At 36.5% G+C, this 20507-nt stretch overlaps 1 protein-coding gene across 3 annotated transcripts in view; it reads left to right on the plus strand.

The window, feature by feature from the left end:
- BZW2 (basic leucine zipper and W2 domains 2) overlaps positions 1 to 20507 on the plus strand; it is a 62783-nt gene that overhangs the window by 15323 nt on the left and 26953 nt on the right. The window contains exons 1-4 of one of the 3 annotated variants that reach the window (XM_042919494.1): positions 4614 to 4695; positions 7488 to 7552; positions 15827 to 16003; positions 20369 to 20472. In XM_042919494.1, the coding sequence (XP_042775428.1) occupies positions 7495 to 7552; positions 15827 to 16003; positions 20369 to 20472 (339 nt within the window). In that variant the 5' untranslated portion in view covers positions 4614 to 4695; positions 7488 to 7494. Of the gene's footprint in view, positions 1 to 4613; positions 4696 to 6499; positions 6679 to 7487; positions 7553 to 15826; positions 16004 to 20368; positions 20473 to 20507 lie in introns of those variants that run through there. The other 2 variants (XM_042919487.1, XM_042919504.1) reach the window with 2 other exon arrangements.

Here is a 20507-nt window from a genome sequence, read left to right on the forward strand (position 1 = left end):
ACTTAACTAGAACAGAGGTTTTGGGGCGTTTTGCTATTAAAATACTTTGAAACATTATTTTTGAGAACCTGGCTTTCTAAAAGCCAAAGTGTGCTCTTATAAATCTCTGGTGTGTGTGTGTGTGTGTGTGTGTGTGTGTGTGTGTGTTTGTGTTTCAAAGTGTTGAGAGACTTTAAGAATCACATCAGTAACATTAGACTATCTGTGAAGTTGAATGAATATGCCTGGTTAGTTGTTAAGGGAGGAAGGGAAGGATCTGGGGGAGAGAATCCATCTGGGGAAAGGAGAAGGGCCCAGAGAAGGGAATATGCATGCCCTGAACTACTTCTTACAATCTACATTAAGCAGAGGACATGAATTGATAGAGTGAAAGCATTTTAGGGTTTTATTCAACTTCTAAAAGTTTTATAAAATAACTTCACTTAAGGGGAAATAAGTGACATTGCACATTGTCTTTTTTTTTTTTTTTTAATTTTTTAAATTTACATCCAAATTAGTTAGCATATAGTGCACCAATGATTTCAGGAGTAGATTCCTTAGTGCCCCTTACCCATTTAGCCCATCCCCTGTCCACAACCCCTCCAGCAACCCTCAGTTTGTTCTCCACTTTTATGAGTCGCTTCTGTTTTGTCCCCTCCCTGTTTTTATATTATTTTTTATTTCCCTTCCCTTATGTTCATTTTTTTGTCTCTTAAAGTCCTCATGTGAGTGAAGTCATATGATATTTGTCTTTCTCTGACTAATTTCACTTAGCATAATACCCTCCAGTTCCATCCACGTAGTTGCAAATGGCAAGATTTCATTCTTTTTCATGGCCAAGTAATACTCCATTGTGTATATATACCACATCTTCTTTACCCATTCATCCCTCGATGGACATTTCGGCTCTTTCCATACTTTGGCTGTTGTTGATAGTGCTGCTATAAACGTGGGGGTGCACGTGTCCCTTCGAAACAGCACACCTGTATCCTGTGGATAAATGCCTAGTAGTGCAATTTCTGGGTCGTAGGGTAGTTCTATTTTTAGTTTTTTGAGGAACCTCCATACTGTTTTCCAGAGTGGCTGCACCAGCTTGCATTCCCAGACATTACACATTGTCTTAATTTATTTCTCTGAAGAAGTTGTACATTGATACTTAAAATGTGATTTTTAGAATATTTCTATTTTTGCTAAAAGGAAAACAAGGTATCACCATTCAGAACCAAGGTAGATACGCTAATAAGTGTAAGGTGTGAAATTGTTTTGGAAATATGATAATGAAAATTTTATCATGATGCCTCTATATCAGAAAAAGATTTAGATGAGTAGTAAGCTCTTAGTGCTTTTTTTCCACAGCACAATTCCTTTGGGTTTTGGTCACTCTTCCCTTGTAAGGTGGTTGCTTAGCACAATTTAAATTTCCACCATTAATGTCCCTCTGGAGATGGTTGTCAAGTTTTTGAGGGGAGAACTATTATTAAGTTTGGTACTCTTTAAGAAAGATTATTTTTGTTCTTTCATACCATTAAGGATAAGAGTAAATGGGACATGAATATAATAGTGATATTTAATTTTTTTTTTTTTTACCGTTTATTCATTTTTGAGAGACAGAGAGACAGGTGTGAGTGGGGGAGGGGCAGAGAGAGAGGGAGATACAGAATCTGAAACATGAAACAGGCTCCAGGCTCTGAGCTGTCAGCACAGAGCCTGACATGGGCTCCAAATCACAGACCACGAGATCATGATCTGAGCCGAAGTCAGATGCTTAACCAACTGAGCCACCCAGGTGACCTTGGCCTATATTTCTTTAAAGTACTATTTTAGATTTTAGAGGGAAAATGTTTTTGTCATTCACTGTGTAAGAAGACTCGGTAACATGTTTATATGTATGTAATCTGAACCAGTATTAAGTAGAGTGGCATTTGAGTGACTAATATTTTTGTACTAAAGAAGGGAATATCTGATTTTATTTAGAAACTTTTTTTTTTATAAATAGGCTACTATTTGAAATTTCGTTGTTTTTTTTTTTTTTTTTTTTTTTCCAATTATTATAAAAACTAAAACTTACATAGAATGTGCCTGGAGATATAATGAAGAATTCTGTAGAGGCTGGGGATGATTTTGAGTACAGAGGCTGTTTGGTACAAAATCATAAGGACATTTAAAAAGATAATGTTGTTCTTGGCAACAAAGTGTAGTGTTATTGTAGGCATTTATCTGGTCTATTGCTTTAGAATGTTAGTAATTTACACTTTTAGAGAGCAACTTAATTATTTTTGCTTCTTCTGAGATCATTTTTATGAACCTGAATGACTCCTGGACACGACTTTTAGTGAAGGATTTTATGATGTATGTTCCTAGAGTTTTAGCTTTAATGGAAAGGAGGAGAGTTTATAACTTTAGGAAATTTTTAGTTCATTCTTCTTATGGTACATTATTTCGCTCATTTGGAGTATAGAATAAAAGGTAGTTCTTGAACGTTCCTCCTGAGCACAAAGTGCTTCATGGGAATGTTGCCGTGAAGTGGCAATCACATTGCCAGTTTTGTGTGCTGGTGTTACGGTGCCATTCCCAAACACTTTATACTTTGGAGATGATGTTGCTGCCTGGTAACTTTTATTATCTTAGAACGGAAAGTCTTTTTTTTTTTTTTTTTTTTTTTTTTTTTTTTTTCCTTCATACTGTCTCCAGGGTTATTTACTACCCAGAGAGAGTTTCACTTTGAAGTTTGCTGGATTCTTCTTTTCTCACAATAGCCACCAGGTTTTGAAATTTGGGCAAAACGCTCCTCCAAGCCACTTTATTTAAAAACGTCATATTCTTTGTATGTATTTTCACCTTTTTATTAAATTGAAGTGGGTTAGGCTATAATGAATGCTTTAGAACTGGGTTGCCCACCGTAACGACTGGCCACATTGGCTATTTTCATTGTAATTCATAAAAATTAAATTTTAATTCCTCAGTTACACCAGCCACATTTCAAGGGCTCAACAGCTACATGTGTCTAGTAGTGGCCGTATTAGACAGTACAAATCTAGAACATTTCCACCGTCACAGACACTCCTGTTGGACACACTGTATTAGAATGGGGGGGTGGCAGACTGCAACCTGGGAGCCCAGCCTGATCTACCACTTGTTTTCTGTAAATAAAGTTCTATTGCCATACAGTCACGACCGCCTGTTTACATATTGTCTGTGGCTGCTTTCAGTCTATAACAGCAGAATTGAGTAGTTGAAACAGACCATGTGGCTCACAGAGCCGAAACAATTTTCTTTTATCCCTTTGCAGAAGATTTCCACCCCACTGTCCTGTGTGCATACTCATGATTCTTAAAGGTCAAGTTGTTTTCCCAAACAACTTTTTTTTTTTTAATGTTTATTTGTTTATATTAGAGAGAGAGAGAGGGAGACACAGAATCCGAAGCAGGTTCCAGGCTCTAAGCTGTCAGCGCAGAGCCAGTTGCGGGGCTCAAACCCACGAACCATAAGTTGATGACCTGAGCCAAAGTCAGATGCTCACCCAACTGAGCCACCGAGGCACCCCCTGTGTATGCGTATTCCTAAAGTTGAGGTTGTTTGGATAGCATAGTTATATGTGCATATTAGCAGTGTAACATATTACATAAGGCAGATTATCACACTTCAAGTATTATCGAGACCAGAAGAACAATCATCCCCTTTTAGGAACAGTAAGAAGTCCTCTGGCAGATCACATTCTTTCCAAAATGAAGGGAATGAAAGAAGGAGAGCACCAGCAAGAGCACATACAACAGGGCAGTCTACTCACGGTGTGCTGGACAACTGGCAGAATTAGTGCACTGTTGGCAAGAGGCCAGTCCATCTGAGTGCTGGCCCATCATCACACTTGGGCCCTGAGTCCTGTTGGGAGTAAGGGATGGAATCTGCGAAGGACCCAGGACAGCTAGAATATTAATAGAGGGAGGTGGGTGAAATTCATCTATTATGTTAAACCTAAAACTCTTTCCATTTAGACTTAAATAGGAATGTATTCAAAAAATGTTTATTTCATGAATAGGGTGCTTAGTTTTGAATTTTGGTTGATTGAATCATTTTAATACTTCACTGTCTTTTTTGTCTTGTGGAATATCCAAGAAATTTAGTCTCTTAGATGGCAGGTGAAATATTTAAATCCATTTTGTTTTACCATTTTGCATACAGTTTTCTTGAATAATACTATTTTAAACCCTGGAGCTTTTCCATTTTGGGGGACAGCATGAGCTTATTTTTATTTTGTCTGTGTGTTTGGCTTATTGTTTTATATGCATACATATATGCATGCATAGGTTGTACCCCACATAAGTTTTGTCTCTGAGGATTCTGTAAAATTGATTTTAAAATACATACACATAGACACATACACACATAAGTATGCATTTCTAGTTGTCAAGTTGTAAATTGTAATGCAACCCAATAAAAATAAGCTTTTGATGTTGGCCTAATAGAGCTGTCTTTGTTACTTTTTGTTACTTTCCCAGGTTTAAACTAGCACAGTTTCTTATTCAAAGTGCCCTTGCTTCTCTTTTGCCACAGCTTCAGTGAGTGCCTTATAAAGCCTGACCCTCACTGGAGCAGATTATAATGTAGCGTGGATTGCTAAATTTAGAGAGAAGCCAGACCTCTGCTCTAAATAGTAACAGCTAAGCGATAGAGACTTGCTGAGCAGAATATCTTCATTTAGTCTTTCAATACCAGTAGGTGAGTTTCTGTTTGTGTTTGTTTTAATATTTGCTGTTGTGTTCGTCAAGATCTTTGTATACTTTTTTGTTTGCATGTTTATTATGTTATCTTCCACATATAGTATATGGAGAGTGTGAATGGTAAGCCCAGGAAACTAGACCACGAAGAAACAAACTTTTGTGTTTAGAACTGAAGAAAGTATAAATATAAATGGAGCTAAAGATGTTTAAAATAGAGTAACTCTGTCGTTGGTAGGCTGTGTTTTGTGGTGATTCCTCATTAGCAGAAAAAAGAGCAACAAAATGCAAAGGTAGAGGTAGAGAATTCTGTGAGTTTATCTTCTGGACCTTAAAATAAAACTCTTAGTGAAGGCTCACACTTCAAAAGTATTTTTTATTGATTACAAAATGGAGACATCTTTGGCAAAGAGTAACTCGTTCCTGCGTGTTCATCTGCTGGAAAAGCTTCTGGCTACCTGGGGTCTATTTTTCTTATATCTCAGTATGAGCCCTAAACTCTTTACCAGGTGTTTTTCTTTGCTGGCACAAGAAAACATTTTATGTGATATTTGTAATGTTTGGGGAGGGGGGTAGAAACTATAAACATGTATGTGCGCGCCCATTTATCACATGTACCCCCAGTGACCTGTTTGCTAATCCAGAGTGAATCTGCTGAAAATGCCAACGAGGAACTTTCTGAATGAGTTTTGTGGTGAATGTAAACAATGCATGAGAAGCTCTGTTTCTGACTTGTATCAAATAGAGTTTATTGCATTTGTAATTATTTCAGTATGTAGCAGCTGCCCCAAACACCAAGAGCCATCACTTTCTCTGAGCTTGTTCTAGGTTGTACTTCTGTTGAGTTGTAAATGTTTGTGGATTTTATCTCCCCTAGGCGTGCTCCTTGAGGGCACGGAATCTGGCTTAGTCACCTTTATATCACAAAGCATGATATATTAAGTTCACACTATAGTATTAATAAAAATTGTCTGTACTGAAACTATAGAAGAAATTTTTGTGTTTGTTACTTTATTTTTTAATCAATTCCAATTAAATTATGATTAAAGTTTTGAGTGATAAGCAGATTGCTTTCTATATGAAGATAGGAGATTTTCTTCTTTTGTTTGTGGAAAGAAGGTTTTGGTGTATAAAGTGAATAATTTTTCCATGTTATTGAAGATTTTTTTTAAACTTTGAGACATAAATAATTCGCTTAAATACTGCAAATTTTCTTGATTGTTTAATAGTGACTTAATCAGAAAAAATCTAAACATTTTCAAATCACAATTTAAAGAAGACCCTTGAAAGGTAATTAAATCATTTGCTTGACATTCTCTTAAATTGTTTGGTCTTCATAATTTAGGCAACCTGGATATATCTTCAGGTTATAATATTAATGCCAACAAGGTTATTCTTAATTTGTAAAAGATCTTATGGAGCAGGGTTTTTTTTTACTTTTTTTTTTTTAAAGATAATTGATTCTTTTTAAAATTTTCCTTGCAGAGAAAAGCAAATATTGCATATACTCTCTTTTTAACCAAAAAGTTATGCTTCACACTTTTATTTAACTGGCTTTTTTCCATTAACACTGTGCCTTGAACATCTTTCCATGTCTGCAACAGCTTATTTAACGAGTATTTACTAAATGCTCACTCTTTACTTACCATTGTGTTAGATGCTAAAGATACTGCTTTTAGTAGAACGGACAAAGTCCCTACTCACCTAGAGGTTGCACCCTCATGGGAGAAGTAGACCTCAGGCAAACAGATAACAGTGGAATGTCAGGTGCTGCTAAAGGCTGTGAAGCGAAGTAAAGCTAGGTAAAAGGAGAAAGAACAGACACCAGTAGTGGGGATGTACAGGTAAGGCCTCTCTGAAAAAGAGGCCCTTGAGTGTGTCAGTGAGGGAGCCACCTCAAGGGCTGGGGAGAGATCTTCCCAGAGGAGAGGAAACCTTCTCTGGCACATTGGAAGAAGAAAGAGGGCAGTCTGGCTGGAGCACAGTGAGTGATGGGGAGAGATGCAGGTGTGGGAAACATAATCATAGAGGTAGCCAGAGCAAGAAGTGCAATACATTTATTTAGATTTAACTCATTCTTCTGTATAGCTTCATAACATTCCACTTAATGGCTTATGATACCTTGTCTAACCAGATGACTGTTTATGAGCATTTAACTTTGCATGTTTTTATGCATTCAACAATGCTGCAGCTAAACCTTTATACACACACACACACATAAATATGCATATTTGTGCAGGTAAAATGGTAAATTTCTAGGAAAAGAAATGCTAGACTACACGTTATAACATGTAAATATTTATATTCACCAAATGCTTCCCAAAAGTATTGTGTGGAACTTAATCCCTATGCCAGAGTTTATGTCTGTGGTTTTCCCTATGTCTTTTGTCAACACTAGATATTATTAAACTTTAAAAATTTTTGCCAGTTCAACAGTTAAAACTATACCTTGCTTTGGGGTGCCTGGGTGGTTCAGTTGGTTGAACATATGACTTCAGCTCAGGTCGTGATCTCATGGTTCCCTAGTTTGAACCCCATGTCCGTACTGACAGCTCAGAGCTTGGAGCCTGCTTCAGATTCTGTGTGTCTCCCTCTCTCTCTCTCTGCCCCACCCCTGCTCACATTCTGTCTCTCTCTCAAAAATAAATAAACATTAAAAAATTTTTTTTTTATTACACCTTGCTTTTTAAAAGTATATTCAGTATAGGTGAGGTTGAACATATGCTTATTAGCCATACATTTTTGTATGAACTGCTTATTTGAAATATATAATCTTTTTTTCTTTGTTTTCAGAAATTTTATGAATAAGCATCAGAAGCCAGTGCTAACAGGCCAGCGGTTCAAAACTCGGAAAAGGGGTAGGTTGTGCTGCATATTTGTGGGACTGGGGGGCTGAGAGAGTAGGTGAAGTTCTCAGCAAGACAGGAGTTTGGGGAAGGATTCAAATTATCCTTGTTCACACCTAAGCTCACTAGTTCTACTCTCCTGGGCTCTGAATGTAAAATCTGAAGTTCTTCTGCCTCCAAGCCTTTGAAAGGTTATTTAGGTCTCTGACCTCAGACAAGTCATTTAACTTGTCTAAACTTTGTGTCTATCTACAAAATGAGGATGATTCTGTCTGTTCGGTTTCCTCGCTCTCCTGTGAGGCTAGGAAGACACTAGATAAACTTTACTATTTTTGACATCACATTTATATTTGAGTTTTGCTTTCTTTGTTGTTTTTAAGGAAATGTTGAAAGCAAAGATGGTAAAACTTGGGAGAGAGGTAATCTAGGGAAGGAGATATTGAGGAGTTTTTACTCTTGAGAATTTAAGAGGTCACATTAAATGTATTGCCTAAGTATCTTGAAAACTCAGTATTTTCAAGTGTCTTTTATTGTGGAAAGGTAGTGTCGAACCTGTTTAATGACTGGGGAAATTTCTGTTTGTGTGAATGACTTATTGTTAGGTCATGTTCATCTCCCTACCCTTTCTGCATAAAGAATGGTTTTAAATTTCAAGTGTTTAATCAGTTTGGCATTCTTATACAGAAGTCCTCTTGGACTTAAAAGAAAAAAAAAAAAAAATAGCTGAGCCATAACCTGATTAGGAAACTTTTTAAAAGGAAACATGGTACAAGATTATTATGTTGACTAACACTAGGATAGTAACTGAAACGTATTTAAGGAAATATCATGTAGAAAGCTAAATGATGGTGCGATATCTCTCTGAAGGCCTCAATACTGATTATGAAACATAATGGCATGTAATGGTATCATGTGCTACATTGTTGAATTGATGACCCATATGTTACGGCTTTGGCATTTCCAGTGTTGAGGTGGCCCCTGAACCTTCCGCTGTCTTGCGTAAGGATTGTGTCTGCATAAGTAGCAAGTCTAGCCTTGCAGAAGAAAAAGAAGTCTCCATGCAATCAATGGAGTGGAAGAGTTCATGAGAGTAGCTAGATAGCCGTGAGGCTGGATTTCTTTGTAGATGCTGCTTGCAGGGAATTCACATTCGTACTGAAACAATGAAACTAAGAAACTGTAAACTAAGCAAAAGGTGGTTATTTTGTACAGTAATTTTTGTCTTGTGCTTTCCCGTTTTCTATTTTTTTTCCATCCCTGGCTCATCCCTATAAACTAATATACATATGACCTCAGCCATCTCCTTCTGCTTAGTCCCATCTTTGTCATATAAATTGTGTCCCCATGATATTTCCCCATTGAAATCTGGACCCTGATATTAACACAAGGTGTTACAGTCAATGTGCCTTCCTTATCTCATTGTTTAAAGCAGTCAATGGGGGGAAAATGATGTGGATTATTTCAGAAGGATTTCATCAGTAAGGAACGATATAGTTCAGAAAGCTAATTATAGTTAAGGTATTGTTGGGCCTGGTAATGTGATAATAGCTAATATATGTCCAACTGTGAGGTGCAGAAAGGTTTGCCATCTCCTGCCCACTGGGGGAACATGTTAATCTCAGACCTGGATCTCCAGCTTTATTCGTGGGACGCTGATTCACGGTAACTGAGCTTAAAAGCCAAGAGAGGGCTCAAGGGTGTATTGCACAACAGCAGGCGTGATTCAACAAGTCAACTGGCCCTTAGAGTCAGTCTTCAGTTTTAAGCCAGAAAGGTTTTCTCTAAGTCTGAGCTGGTTTATCTCTGATTCATTTAGTGGGCAAGATTGTGCCTGTGTCTTACCGCTGCTGGAATACTCAGAGCTACCCAGAAATATATATTATTTGCCATTGATGTGGATTCATATAACTCAGATCTATTGGGGATTTAAGCACTTGAGCTATTTTGTGCCAAACTGCTGGTTGGAAATCCAAAAAAAAAAAAAAAAAAAATGGAGTCAACCTCAATTTCTGCTCTTCATAATAGTGAATTGCATCCTGATGATTTATCGTGCTTTGGCTTTTCTTTTGCTCTTATGATAGGGCTGACTTCAGATAAATGGCTGGCAGTTTTGTAGAGGTAAGGAAAAAAATCTAGTGAGGATATCTCAAGGTCATTTTGCTAGGCTGTCTTCTGAAGGTCTGTCTTCAATTTGAAATTGTTTTCTAACAAAGCTAATAATGCTCTTCCATGCCAAGTCAGGGAAACAAAACTATTTTTATTGCCTAAGATCAAAATTAAACATTATGACGCGACACATCATTTAGAAATCCATTCAGACTCTTTTCCTTTATAAAATATGCACATCTTGTTTATGATACTTTCTTCAAAGAGATTATGTTTTCTAGTATGGCTTGTGGGAATTTGAAATGATGGAATTTCTCCCCTGAGCCATTGTTATGCTTAGCTAAATGAAATAGTTAATGACTGAACTCTCCTCTTTATAAATTTTGTAGAGAAATTGGATTAAAATTACTGAAAATAGGAGAGAGAAAAAAGTAACCAACTACAGGCAACCAGAGTGACCACATACTCCATTTCATCTGTGTTGACAGTTTTAAACACTCTTAGATTTTCAGTAAGTGTTAGCAATTAAGCTGGTAAATGTTCAAATGTTGAACTCTCTGTGTGTGTGTGTGTGTGTGTGTGTGTGTGTGTGTGTGTGTGTATGCACATAGGTAGAAAACCCATCATAGTTCTTACTCATTTATTATAACTAAGTGACATTCAAAAAGGGATGTAAGTTATGCTATTTATCACTTAATTAACAGGTAGGAAAAGTGTTATATTAACCAGTTACCATGGTTTCCAGTGAAAGCATTTTGTTTAGATAACTTATGGACATATTTGAGCATCAGAAATAGACCTGTTTCTCAGTGTCAGTACAAGGGCCAGCATGACTAACTCTGTAGTGTCACACTTCTGATTCACCAACACAGTATAAATTTGAGACCCTAATTATATACTTCCCGCTTCTAGGGAGGTTTGACCTGTCAAATGGAAACTCAAGGAGTAATAGCATATTTTCATTAGGATTTTGTTAGTTTTTTTGCTAGACTGTCCTCATGTGAAGTACAAATTACACATAATGTTGTTTCAGATAAAAAAGAACCTTTGGGTAAAATGTCATGTTTCTCCAAACGTTTGACAGGGTTGTGGCCATTTTCTTGTTGGGGAATTTTGTATTCCACTGGGTGGGCATTTTATCTCAGCAGATGGGAGTTGCTTTTCAGCCTACAAAAGAATGATTAATCCTTTCATGCCATCACGATTTCTTTAGATTCCCGAGCTACAAGGGATCATCTTGACCTACTGCGTTATTGCTCACTGTTGAAGTATCTTCGGCCGTGACCTGCTGTCTCCCTCCTTTTACTTTCCTCTTCCTTGGCAAATCTCTTAGGAAAATAAAACCGAAATGAAGGGCTTTGTGCAGACACAAGTTTTTAAGTTGTCTCTTAGATTCAAAACAAAGCCCTCTGCATGAATTCTTAGCATAGTCTAGATTTTTACCTGTGTACCAGCTTTCATTTTCCACTGCTTCAAATTAATAATTTTCAAATCATCAAAGTCTGTTCTACCACCTGAGTCAACATCCAAATGTGTCGTAGTGCCATTGCAGGAATGGCGTCAGTTGATTTTGAAAGCTGGTTACAAGACAGTAAACAACTTGTAGAGTCTTTTCTTCTCATGTTCTCATATTACAAGGAAAGAAAACTTTCTCTCCCAAGTGGAAAGGAGAATTACCTTTTGGTAAATCTGGACCCTGAGTGGGGAGTGAAGTTTCCCTTGCTTGCCAGTGAGTTCCTCGTGTGCAGTCACGATTACCCCCTCTAACAGCCTCTCATAATCTATTCCTCTGGAGTTCCCATTCTCTTCCTCCCCCTCTACAAAACAAGACCTTAATTTTATATATATATATGTATATATATATATATATATATATATATATATATATATATATATATAATTTTTTTTTTTTTTTTTTTGCATTCAACATTTGCATGTTCTGGGCTGCTTAATGTTTTGCTTATGTCATCAAAAGGACTTTTATCTCTTGTTCATGAAAAATAGTGTTCAATTTATGTCTGTCTTTATGGCATCTTATGCTGTGTGACTCTGGCTGGTACTGGGAATGCCATTCTTTGGTTCTTGTGCTGTGGTGTTAACCCCTTACAACTCATCCCTTCTACTAGATCAGGAAAACAGTGAGTCTGTACAAACCAGGCAGGTGCTGTCTGGTTTTCAAGTAGTTTTTAATTGTATCACAGTCACGCGTTTTAAATAGTCAAAAGAATTCTGCAAGACACATGATAGAGACAGCAAATCTGATCCCCCAGAGAAATGCCTTCTGCTTTTTACGTGCTTCTTTTAATTTTTACATTCATGTAACCAAATACCATCCTTACATGGTTATTTCCTGACTTTCCTGTTTGTACTCTGGAAGATGAAGATTTAGCTCTCTTTCATTTGCAGACCTCTTCTCAATTCTTTCTCTGTGACGCAGTTTTAGCTTGGCCACTATTTAGGGTTTATATTATTGGGACTTTATACCTGCTATTCATAGCTCAACTGTTATGCGGTTGGTTTGATCTCTCTGAACATCATTTTGTCTCTGGAGTTAATGTTTCATAATTTATCTTCCCTTTTTTGATGAGTTTTCTGTGCCTTAACACTAGTCGATACTAACCTTTCCCTTTGTTATGTAAATCTTCCAATACAAAAACTTTAGGAATTCTTATCCTCCATCACGTTAGACTCTTAGTGAAAAGCTCCCCAGGTCAGTTTGCTCCCTGGGCCTGCAGTACAGCTGTCAACATGAAATGTTTGAAATGTCTTTTCACCGGTGTCCTGGAGAATCCTATTTCCTGGCTCATGTTCTTTTTTCCTCCTTTTTCCTGGGATCTCCTGACTTAAAATCACGAGTTATTCTCTCATTTTTGGCCGAGTGTCTGCTTCAGTAGCTCTTTTAAAAAAGATTCTATGAGAAACATCATTTTTGAGGCCTCAGGTGTCTCAAAATACATTTATCCAGCTTTTGTGCTGAGTTAACAGTTTGGCTGAACACTGAGTTGTGGTTTCAAAATCGTTGTCCCTCAGAATTTTGAAGAAATTTCATCTGGTTTCTGATATTTCTGTGGAGCAATTTAATGACATTCTGGTTTTTTGGTAGTTTGTATGTGATTTGGGTTTTTACCCCTGAAACTTCCAATAGCCGCCTTATTCCCAGTGTTGAGATTTCTCGATAATGTGTGAGCCTTGTTGTGGGCCCACTTTGAATCCTTGTGCTGGTGTCTAGACAGTTCTTTTTTGGGAAACTCATGTCCTTCAACTCTGTAAAACTTTCTTGAAATTTTTAAATCATTTCTTTCCTTTTTGAAAAAAGAATTCTGAGGGCATCCAGCTGCTTGCTTGGTGGAGCGGGTAACTCTTGATCTTGGGGTTGTGAGTTTGAGCCCCGCCTTGGGTGTAGAGAGTGCTTTAAAAAAATTCTCATTATGCTCATTATTTAAACATTTGACTTGTCTGCTCTTTTTCTTATTTTTTTGCACTTATTTTCTAGGTCTTTTTTTCTTGACTATTTAAATCTCGTTTCTAAGAGATATTCTCAGCTTTGTCTTTCAGCTCTTACTATTGAGTTTTTAACTTATTTTATCATACATCCCATTTCCAAGAACTCTTTTATTCATGAAATGTTTCTTTTCTTTATATAATATATTCTTCTTCCTCTCCTTTCCCTCTTCCCTTCTTAGAGTTGCAGTATCCACTTATCTCCCTAAAGGTATTTATGGTAAGATTTTTGTGAAGTATCTGTTTCATCTTTTGCCCCTCCCTTTCCACACCCAACTCATTCTCCCTAAAGGGAAGGTAAAGGTGAAGAAGTCCTTTGAATTGAATCTTACTTTTACCTTTAATTTAGCTTTATTTTTTTTCTGCCTCTTCTGACCTCCTCCAATTTATCATCTTCACTTCTTTTCAACAGTGTATGATCCTTGCTTTGTTTAAGATCAGGTTTGTTTAAGGGGTGCTTGACTGGCTCAAGCAACTCTTGATAACTCTGGATCTGCAGGTCATGAGTTCGAGTACCGCAGTGGGTGTAGAGATTACTAAAAAATAAAAATTAAAAAAAAAAAAAAAAAAAGATCTGACTCCAAATGACCTTCCACAAGAAGTCTCTCTAGAGTCTGCTGAGGATAGAAAGCTACATGTATTTTTATTCCCAAGTCCTCTGAAGCCCTTTCAGGGCTTCTACAAATTCAAAAATATTGTCATTATAATGCTAGGATATTATTTGTCTCTTTTACATGTTTACTCTGGTTTATGGTGGTTTCCCAGAGGCTACATGATGTGTGATATTACAGTGGATATGGGACTCCATCTGTCTGCTATTAAGCCAGGTGTTAAAGAGATTCAAGAAAGCCTGGTTCATACTAATTTTTTTTTATTTGATAAATATTTTTTAATTTTCTGGTTTAATTTCTATAAAGTAAGTATCCATAGATACAACCTCCTTACACAAAAATGCTCTTTGGCATCCTCAGTACTTTTTTTTTTAGTAATTTTATTTTGTAGCTTTTTTTTAATGTTTATTTTTAAGACAGAGACAAACAGAGTGTGATACAGGGAAGGGGCAGAGAGAGAAGGAGACAAAGAATTTGAAGCAGGCTCCAGGCTCTGAGCTGTCAGCAGAGTCCAACATGGGGCTCAAACCTATGAACAGAGATCATGACCTGAGCCTAAGTCGAATGCTTAACCGACTGAGCCACCCAGGCGCCCCTGAATCCTCAGTACTTTTTGTAAAGGGTGGCAAAGGGTCATGAGACCAAAAAGACTGAGAGCGTCTGCTCTGAAGCTATAAATATACATATCTAGTTCATGATATATATTAAATACTTTAAGTGTGCCCTGGAATAACTTACCTTGTAAAAAGAGACATCCCTCCAAGAAATAACAAGTGTTAATGTAGATGTGGAGAAAAGGAAATCCTCATGAAATGTTGGTGGGAATATAAAGTGGCACAGTCACTATGGAAAACGGGTTGGGAGTTCCTCAAAAAATTTAGAACTGAAGAATACCGAACTAAGAAAATTTTATCTGAAGAAAATGAAAAGAGTAATTCAAAAAGATATATGCGCCCCCATGTTCAATGCAGTATTATTTACAATAGTCAAGATCTGGAAGCACCCTAAGTGTTTATTGATGGATGAATGGATTAAACAATGTGGTATATACATATGTAATAGAATATTATTGAGCCATAAAGAGAGGGAAATCTTGCCATTGGAAACAACTTGGATAGACCTGACGGCATTATGATAAATGAAACAAGTCAGAAAAAGACAAATACCATATGATCTTACTTAGGTGTGGAGTCTTTCAAAACAAAACAAAAAACCCCAAACTCATAGAAAACAGATTGGTGGTTGCCGGAGGCAGAGAGGGAGGGGTGGGCACAATGAGTGAAGGTAGTCAAAAGGAACAAACTTCCAGTTATAAAATAAATAAGTCCCAGGGATGTAATGTACAGTAGTTAATGATACAGTACGGTTTAAGAGAAAGTTGTTAGGAGAGTAGATCTTACAAGTTCTCATCGTAAGAAAAAAAAATCTAGCAATGCATGGTGGTGGATATTAACTAGACTTATTGTGGTAATCATTTTGCAAAATATATAAAATTGAATCATTATGTTGTATATCTGAAAGTAGTATGTCAATTATAGAATTGATATATTGATGATTGAAACTAATGTTATATGTTAATAATAAAAATAATTTAAAAAAGATATGTCCCTCTTTATTTCCTCCCTCCTAACCTTTGTTTATTTATATATTCTCCTTTATTCTTAGGCAGTTGTCCCTGGATCATTTTCTTTATCTCAGATGAAACAAAATTTTAAGTTTTGATTGTTCTACTTTATTTTTTTTCAGATGGTTAGGATTAGTAGATTACATTGGCCTATTCTCTGAATGACATAAATGATCAGTTATTAATTCTATTATGTATTAGATAGAATTAATGTATTTTTTGGCACCTCTAAATAGAAAGTAAATTACTTGATTTAATAAATGTTTAAACAAGGGGTTTAGAACATCGAAATCTAGTAGAAGAACTTAGTTGTCTTCAAACTTTTAAATAATTACACTGTCAAATAAAGAACAATGAACCAGAGAAATGCATAGTTGCTCTTGGGATAGAATGTGTTTAAAAAAAAAAAAAAAAAAAAAGAATAATTTGTAACATTTATTTTAGATGAAAAAGAGAAATTCGAACCCACGGTCTTCAGGGATACACTTGTCCAGGGGCTTAATGAAGCTGGTGATGACCTTGAAGCTGTAGCCAAGTTTCTGGATTCCACAGGCTCAAGATTAGATTATCGTCGCTATGCAGACACACTCTTTGATATCCTGGTGGCTGGCAGTATGCTTGGTAAGCCATGCATTATAGCTTCTTCTTTAGTACTTTAAATTCCATTGAAATAGTTTCTTACAAGATAAAATCTTTATAAATTTACATTTATGAGAGTTGGTAAAAAAAAATGCAAATGGGAGTCTCTGTGATTTTTACCTTGTTTACCATTTGGGATGGTAATGTGGCTGTAGAAACAGTTATTTGTTAAGAGAGGCACAGAAATGATGGTTTTTGTTAATGTTACAACACGGCTACTTGCTTTATAGCTAAAGGACAGCTTCCCCATGTGTCCCTAATTCAAAATGTTTCTGGAACAAAGTCTGCTTTTGTATGTCACTAGTTTCTTCCAGTATATTTAATTAACCCCCAAATGCCCTAGCACCCTTTCCCTTAAAGCCCACCCTTTTTCCATGCAGTGAAACGTAACCCTCCGCTTTTCCTTAAATTCTGTTTAATCCAAAAAATGTCAGAAATATAGTTTAAATCTGGTTTTTTAAAATATGTAATTGTGAGTATATAGCTAAAAGGATTAAAGGTAGAAGTTTGAAAATTATTAAAGTTAGTTTCTTTTTCTTTTTTTTTCTTTTTTTTTTTTAATATGAAATTTATTGTCAAATTGGTTTCCATACAACACCCAGTGCTCATCCCAAAAGGTGCCCTCCTCAGTACCCATCACCCACCCTCCCCGCCCTCCCACCCCCCATCAACCCTCAGTTTGTTCTCAGTTTGTAAGAGTCTCTTATGCTTTGGCTCTCTCCCACTCTAACCTCTTTTTTTTTTTTTTTTTCCTTCCCCTCCACCATGGACTTCTGCTAAGTTTCTCAGGATCCACATAAGAGTGAAAACATATGGTATCTGTCTTTCTCTGTATGACTTATTTCACTTAGCATAACACTCTCCAGTTCCATCCACATTGCTACAAAAGTTAAAGTTAGTTTAAAAGCAAAATAAAAATAATAGAGCAGAGGCATCAAGGTAGAAGGCTTTTCTAAGTGACATGGTATGTTGATCTAAATGTTGATTAGGTATCATAATGACCCATTGTTCCTCTCATGTTTATTCTTAGAACTTAGTTTGTGTAATCAGTTTGTGTGGTAACCATAAATCACTAGAAGTGGTCCAATCCTCTAGGCCAGTGATTTGCAACTACTGAGGGGACATTTGCAAATGTGTGAAAGTGTTTGGGTTGCTATAAAGACTTGGTAGTGGAGGCATGCATGCCACCTACTTTGCAGGGGGAATCAGTACAATGAAAATTCGCCCTACCCAGTGTGCTATCAGTGCCTTTCATTGAGAAACACTGTGTAAGCCAGCCTACTTTAGGACAAAGTGTGTACTTTCATCCATTTTGAGGTATAGCCACATTTTAATTCCTCCTTCTGAGAAATCTTTCCATTTTGGTACGCTGGCTCTAATTACTACCAGGCTCCCTTTTGATCTGTATTGCTGCTTTAGTTTTTTGTTGTTACTATTTGTAAAGATCTCACATCATCACTGTGGATCATTCAAATCCAAGCATAAGAACTATATGTATTGTGTTCAAATCCCATTACCTAGAGAAAACTGTTATTAATATTTTGGTTAATTCTATTCTAGAAATCTATTTACCTACATATGCTAATTTTTGAGAATGGGATGATATTATACAAATAAGGTACTCTGTATGACTGTTTTGTATTTATTCAGCAATCTGTTGTTGCCTTTCATACCTATGAGTGTTACCTTGAATGATTTCGAAAAGAACCAAAATCATACTGATTTTGAATCATATTTAATTTGTTCCTAGTTTCATTGTAAGCACAATATATAATCAGTATCTGTATACACATAGCTTTGTACCTTTATCTAATTATGTCTTTATATATTTAGCAAGGGATAAATGAATTGAAGAATAGAGATATCTATGTCTATCTTTGTCTACCTGTCTATCAGAGAGACACCAGCCCTCAAAAAGAAGATTCTAATTAACATTGTATCGAAAATGGTGTTCTGTTTATCTACACCTTTAGCAACATTAGGTACTCTTATGCTTTTCAGTTTTTTAGGTGTTTGCCAATTAGGTAAGTGATATTTACCTTCAAAATTTCTAAATTAATAGTGAAGTTGAATATTTTCTGATGCAGTGATTGGCTTTTGTATTTCATGAATTACGATATACTTTCATTGGTGCACTGCTAAATTCTATGCAAGTCTTCAATGAGTTTTGGTACTTGCCAAAGTCACATGTGACTGTATAAGTCAATCCTGTAGACCTTTTTCAGTTCTTCGTGCCCTCCTGGCAGTACTGCTGACCCTCCTATCATTCTTGAAATGTTTACTTTCTTCCCCTACATGAGACCATGTGTTTCTCTGAATGCCTCTTACCTGACTCTTGGGTTTCCATATTACTGCCCCCATATATCTGTTAAATTATCTGTATACTTTGCTTTGATGATCTCAAAGCGTCATTGACCATCTATATAAGGATGATCAGCAAATTTATATCTGTAGCTCAGATTTCATTCCTTCACTCTACCTCCATACATCTAAGAAGGTAAGGCCAAAGGTATGGTAAGACTTAGGAGCACAGCCAGTACAACCCCCAGGTACCTACCGAGGCCAGACCTTTGATACAATGAATAAACCCAGCCAGGCACATTCTTTTTATATAAATACTTTGTTTACTTATTGAGTATGGGAATTTTCTTAACACCTACCCCAAAATTTACCTTCTTCCATTGTTCTTAAAACAATAGTCATCTTGGTTTTTCAGTTGTGTTTTTTGAAGAGTAGATACAAGAAATATTTTTCTTTTCTTTTAACTTACATTTTGAGGAAAATAGCAGGCTCACCAAAATTTTAGAAAGGGTAATTAATTCTTTGTCCCAATATCAGAGGGAAAAAATTTTAATGCAAGCTGTAGCAATATTATTCATGTATAACATGTTTTGTATAAGAATACAATTTTTAAAACTTACCTCTAAAAGAAAAGACTATAGATTTAATTTCAATTATATAACTAACTTCTGTCAGATAGGAGTCATTAGCCTAGAGTTTTTAGAAGATTATCATCTTAATAAAATTTTGTTCCAGGTGGTTGTTTTCATTACAGAGGGCTAATTAAATCTTATGCATAAATTAATTGCCTGAAAATAGATTCCTGAAGGAGCTCACTTTTCTAAAAAGTAATTTGCTTATGAAATGGTATGCTGGAATCTGAAAAAGTTTGGCTAGGTGTAGCACTTTTCATCCAAAGATCTGAAATCACGAGTTAAATAAAGGCAGTTACATAAATGCATAAAGGAAGTAGCTGGTACAAGTGTATATTCTCCAAATATGTGTTGAGTATATGGAAGACATTAGTCTACCTTGGCTTATTCAAACCTTCTAGAATCCTACCCTAATTATAATGAAGTACAATCAGAAAACAAAAATACCTAGTATGGATTCTGTTCTTCTCATCAGCCAGTGTTTCTAATGGCCATGATTGAAACTTACAGGAGGAGCCTTTGAATGTAGAAAGTTGAGTCATAAGAAAAAAATGCATTCTTTTATGCTAGTACATTTATTCCATGATATTGTATAGGCCAAGGGGGAAAAAGACGATAGAGAATAAAATACACTTTCCTAGCCAACACAGCTGCCTGATGACCAAATGCAAATAGCGAGCAGTCGAAGTGTATACTGTTCAACCCTGCATGGATAATTGGGCTAGTGGAGGAGGGAACAGTTTTAATACCTACTCAAGTAGAAACCAACAAGGTCTAAGGGAGCCTGAGTAGCTCAGTCAGGTAAGCATCCGACTCCGGCTCAGGTCATGATCTTGCGGTTCATGGGTTCGAGCCCCATGTTGGGCTCTGTGCTGACAGCTCAGAGCCTGGAGCCCACTTTGGATTCTGTGTCTCCATCTCTCCCGCACTTGCTCTCTCTCTCTCTCTCTCTCTCAAAAATAAACAAACATTAAAAAAAAAGTTAAGAAACTAACAAGATCTACAAGAGCCAGGTTCTGGTCGGTCTCAGTGTTGGTGAAGTGGAGTCTGGCAAAATATTATCAAACCTAAAAAGTGAACTATGTCCTGATGTCAGAAACACCAGGAACTACATTGAGAATAAATGCGTCCAGACTTAGAATGTTAGGAGCCTGGTGAAGTCAAGGATCTAGAACAATAATCTCACACACTATGGTAGTAGTGTGAAATGAAACAACTAGCTTGCATTAGATTAGAAACATAAACATAACAACATATGTATCTACATGTACACCTCATCCTATCAATTTTTATGTGATTTTTAGATTTTACATCCACTTTTACTGTTTTCCTTGAGGTGCAGGAATTCATCTGCTCTGTAAATGTTCCTATCATTTCAGTATTGTCTTAACTGTAATTACCTTTGTCTTTTCAGCCCCTGGAGGAACACGCATAGATGACGGAGACAAGACCAAGATGACCAACCACTGTGTGTTTTCAGCAAATGAAGATCATGAAACCATCCGAAATTATGCTCAGGTAAAGCCCATCACTGAGAGATTGTTGTGCGAGGA

Source organism: Panthera leo, chromosome A2 (genome assembly GCF_018350215.1).
Source record: "Panthera leo isolate Ple1 chromosome A2, P.leo_Ple1_pat1.1, whole genome shotgun sequence".
Taxonomy (NCBI): domain Eukaryota; kingdom Metazoa; phylum Chordata; class Mammalia; order Carnivora; family Felidae; genus Panthera; species Panthera leo.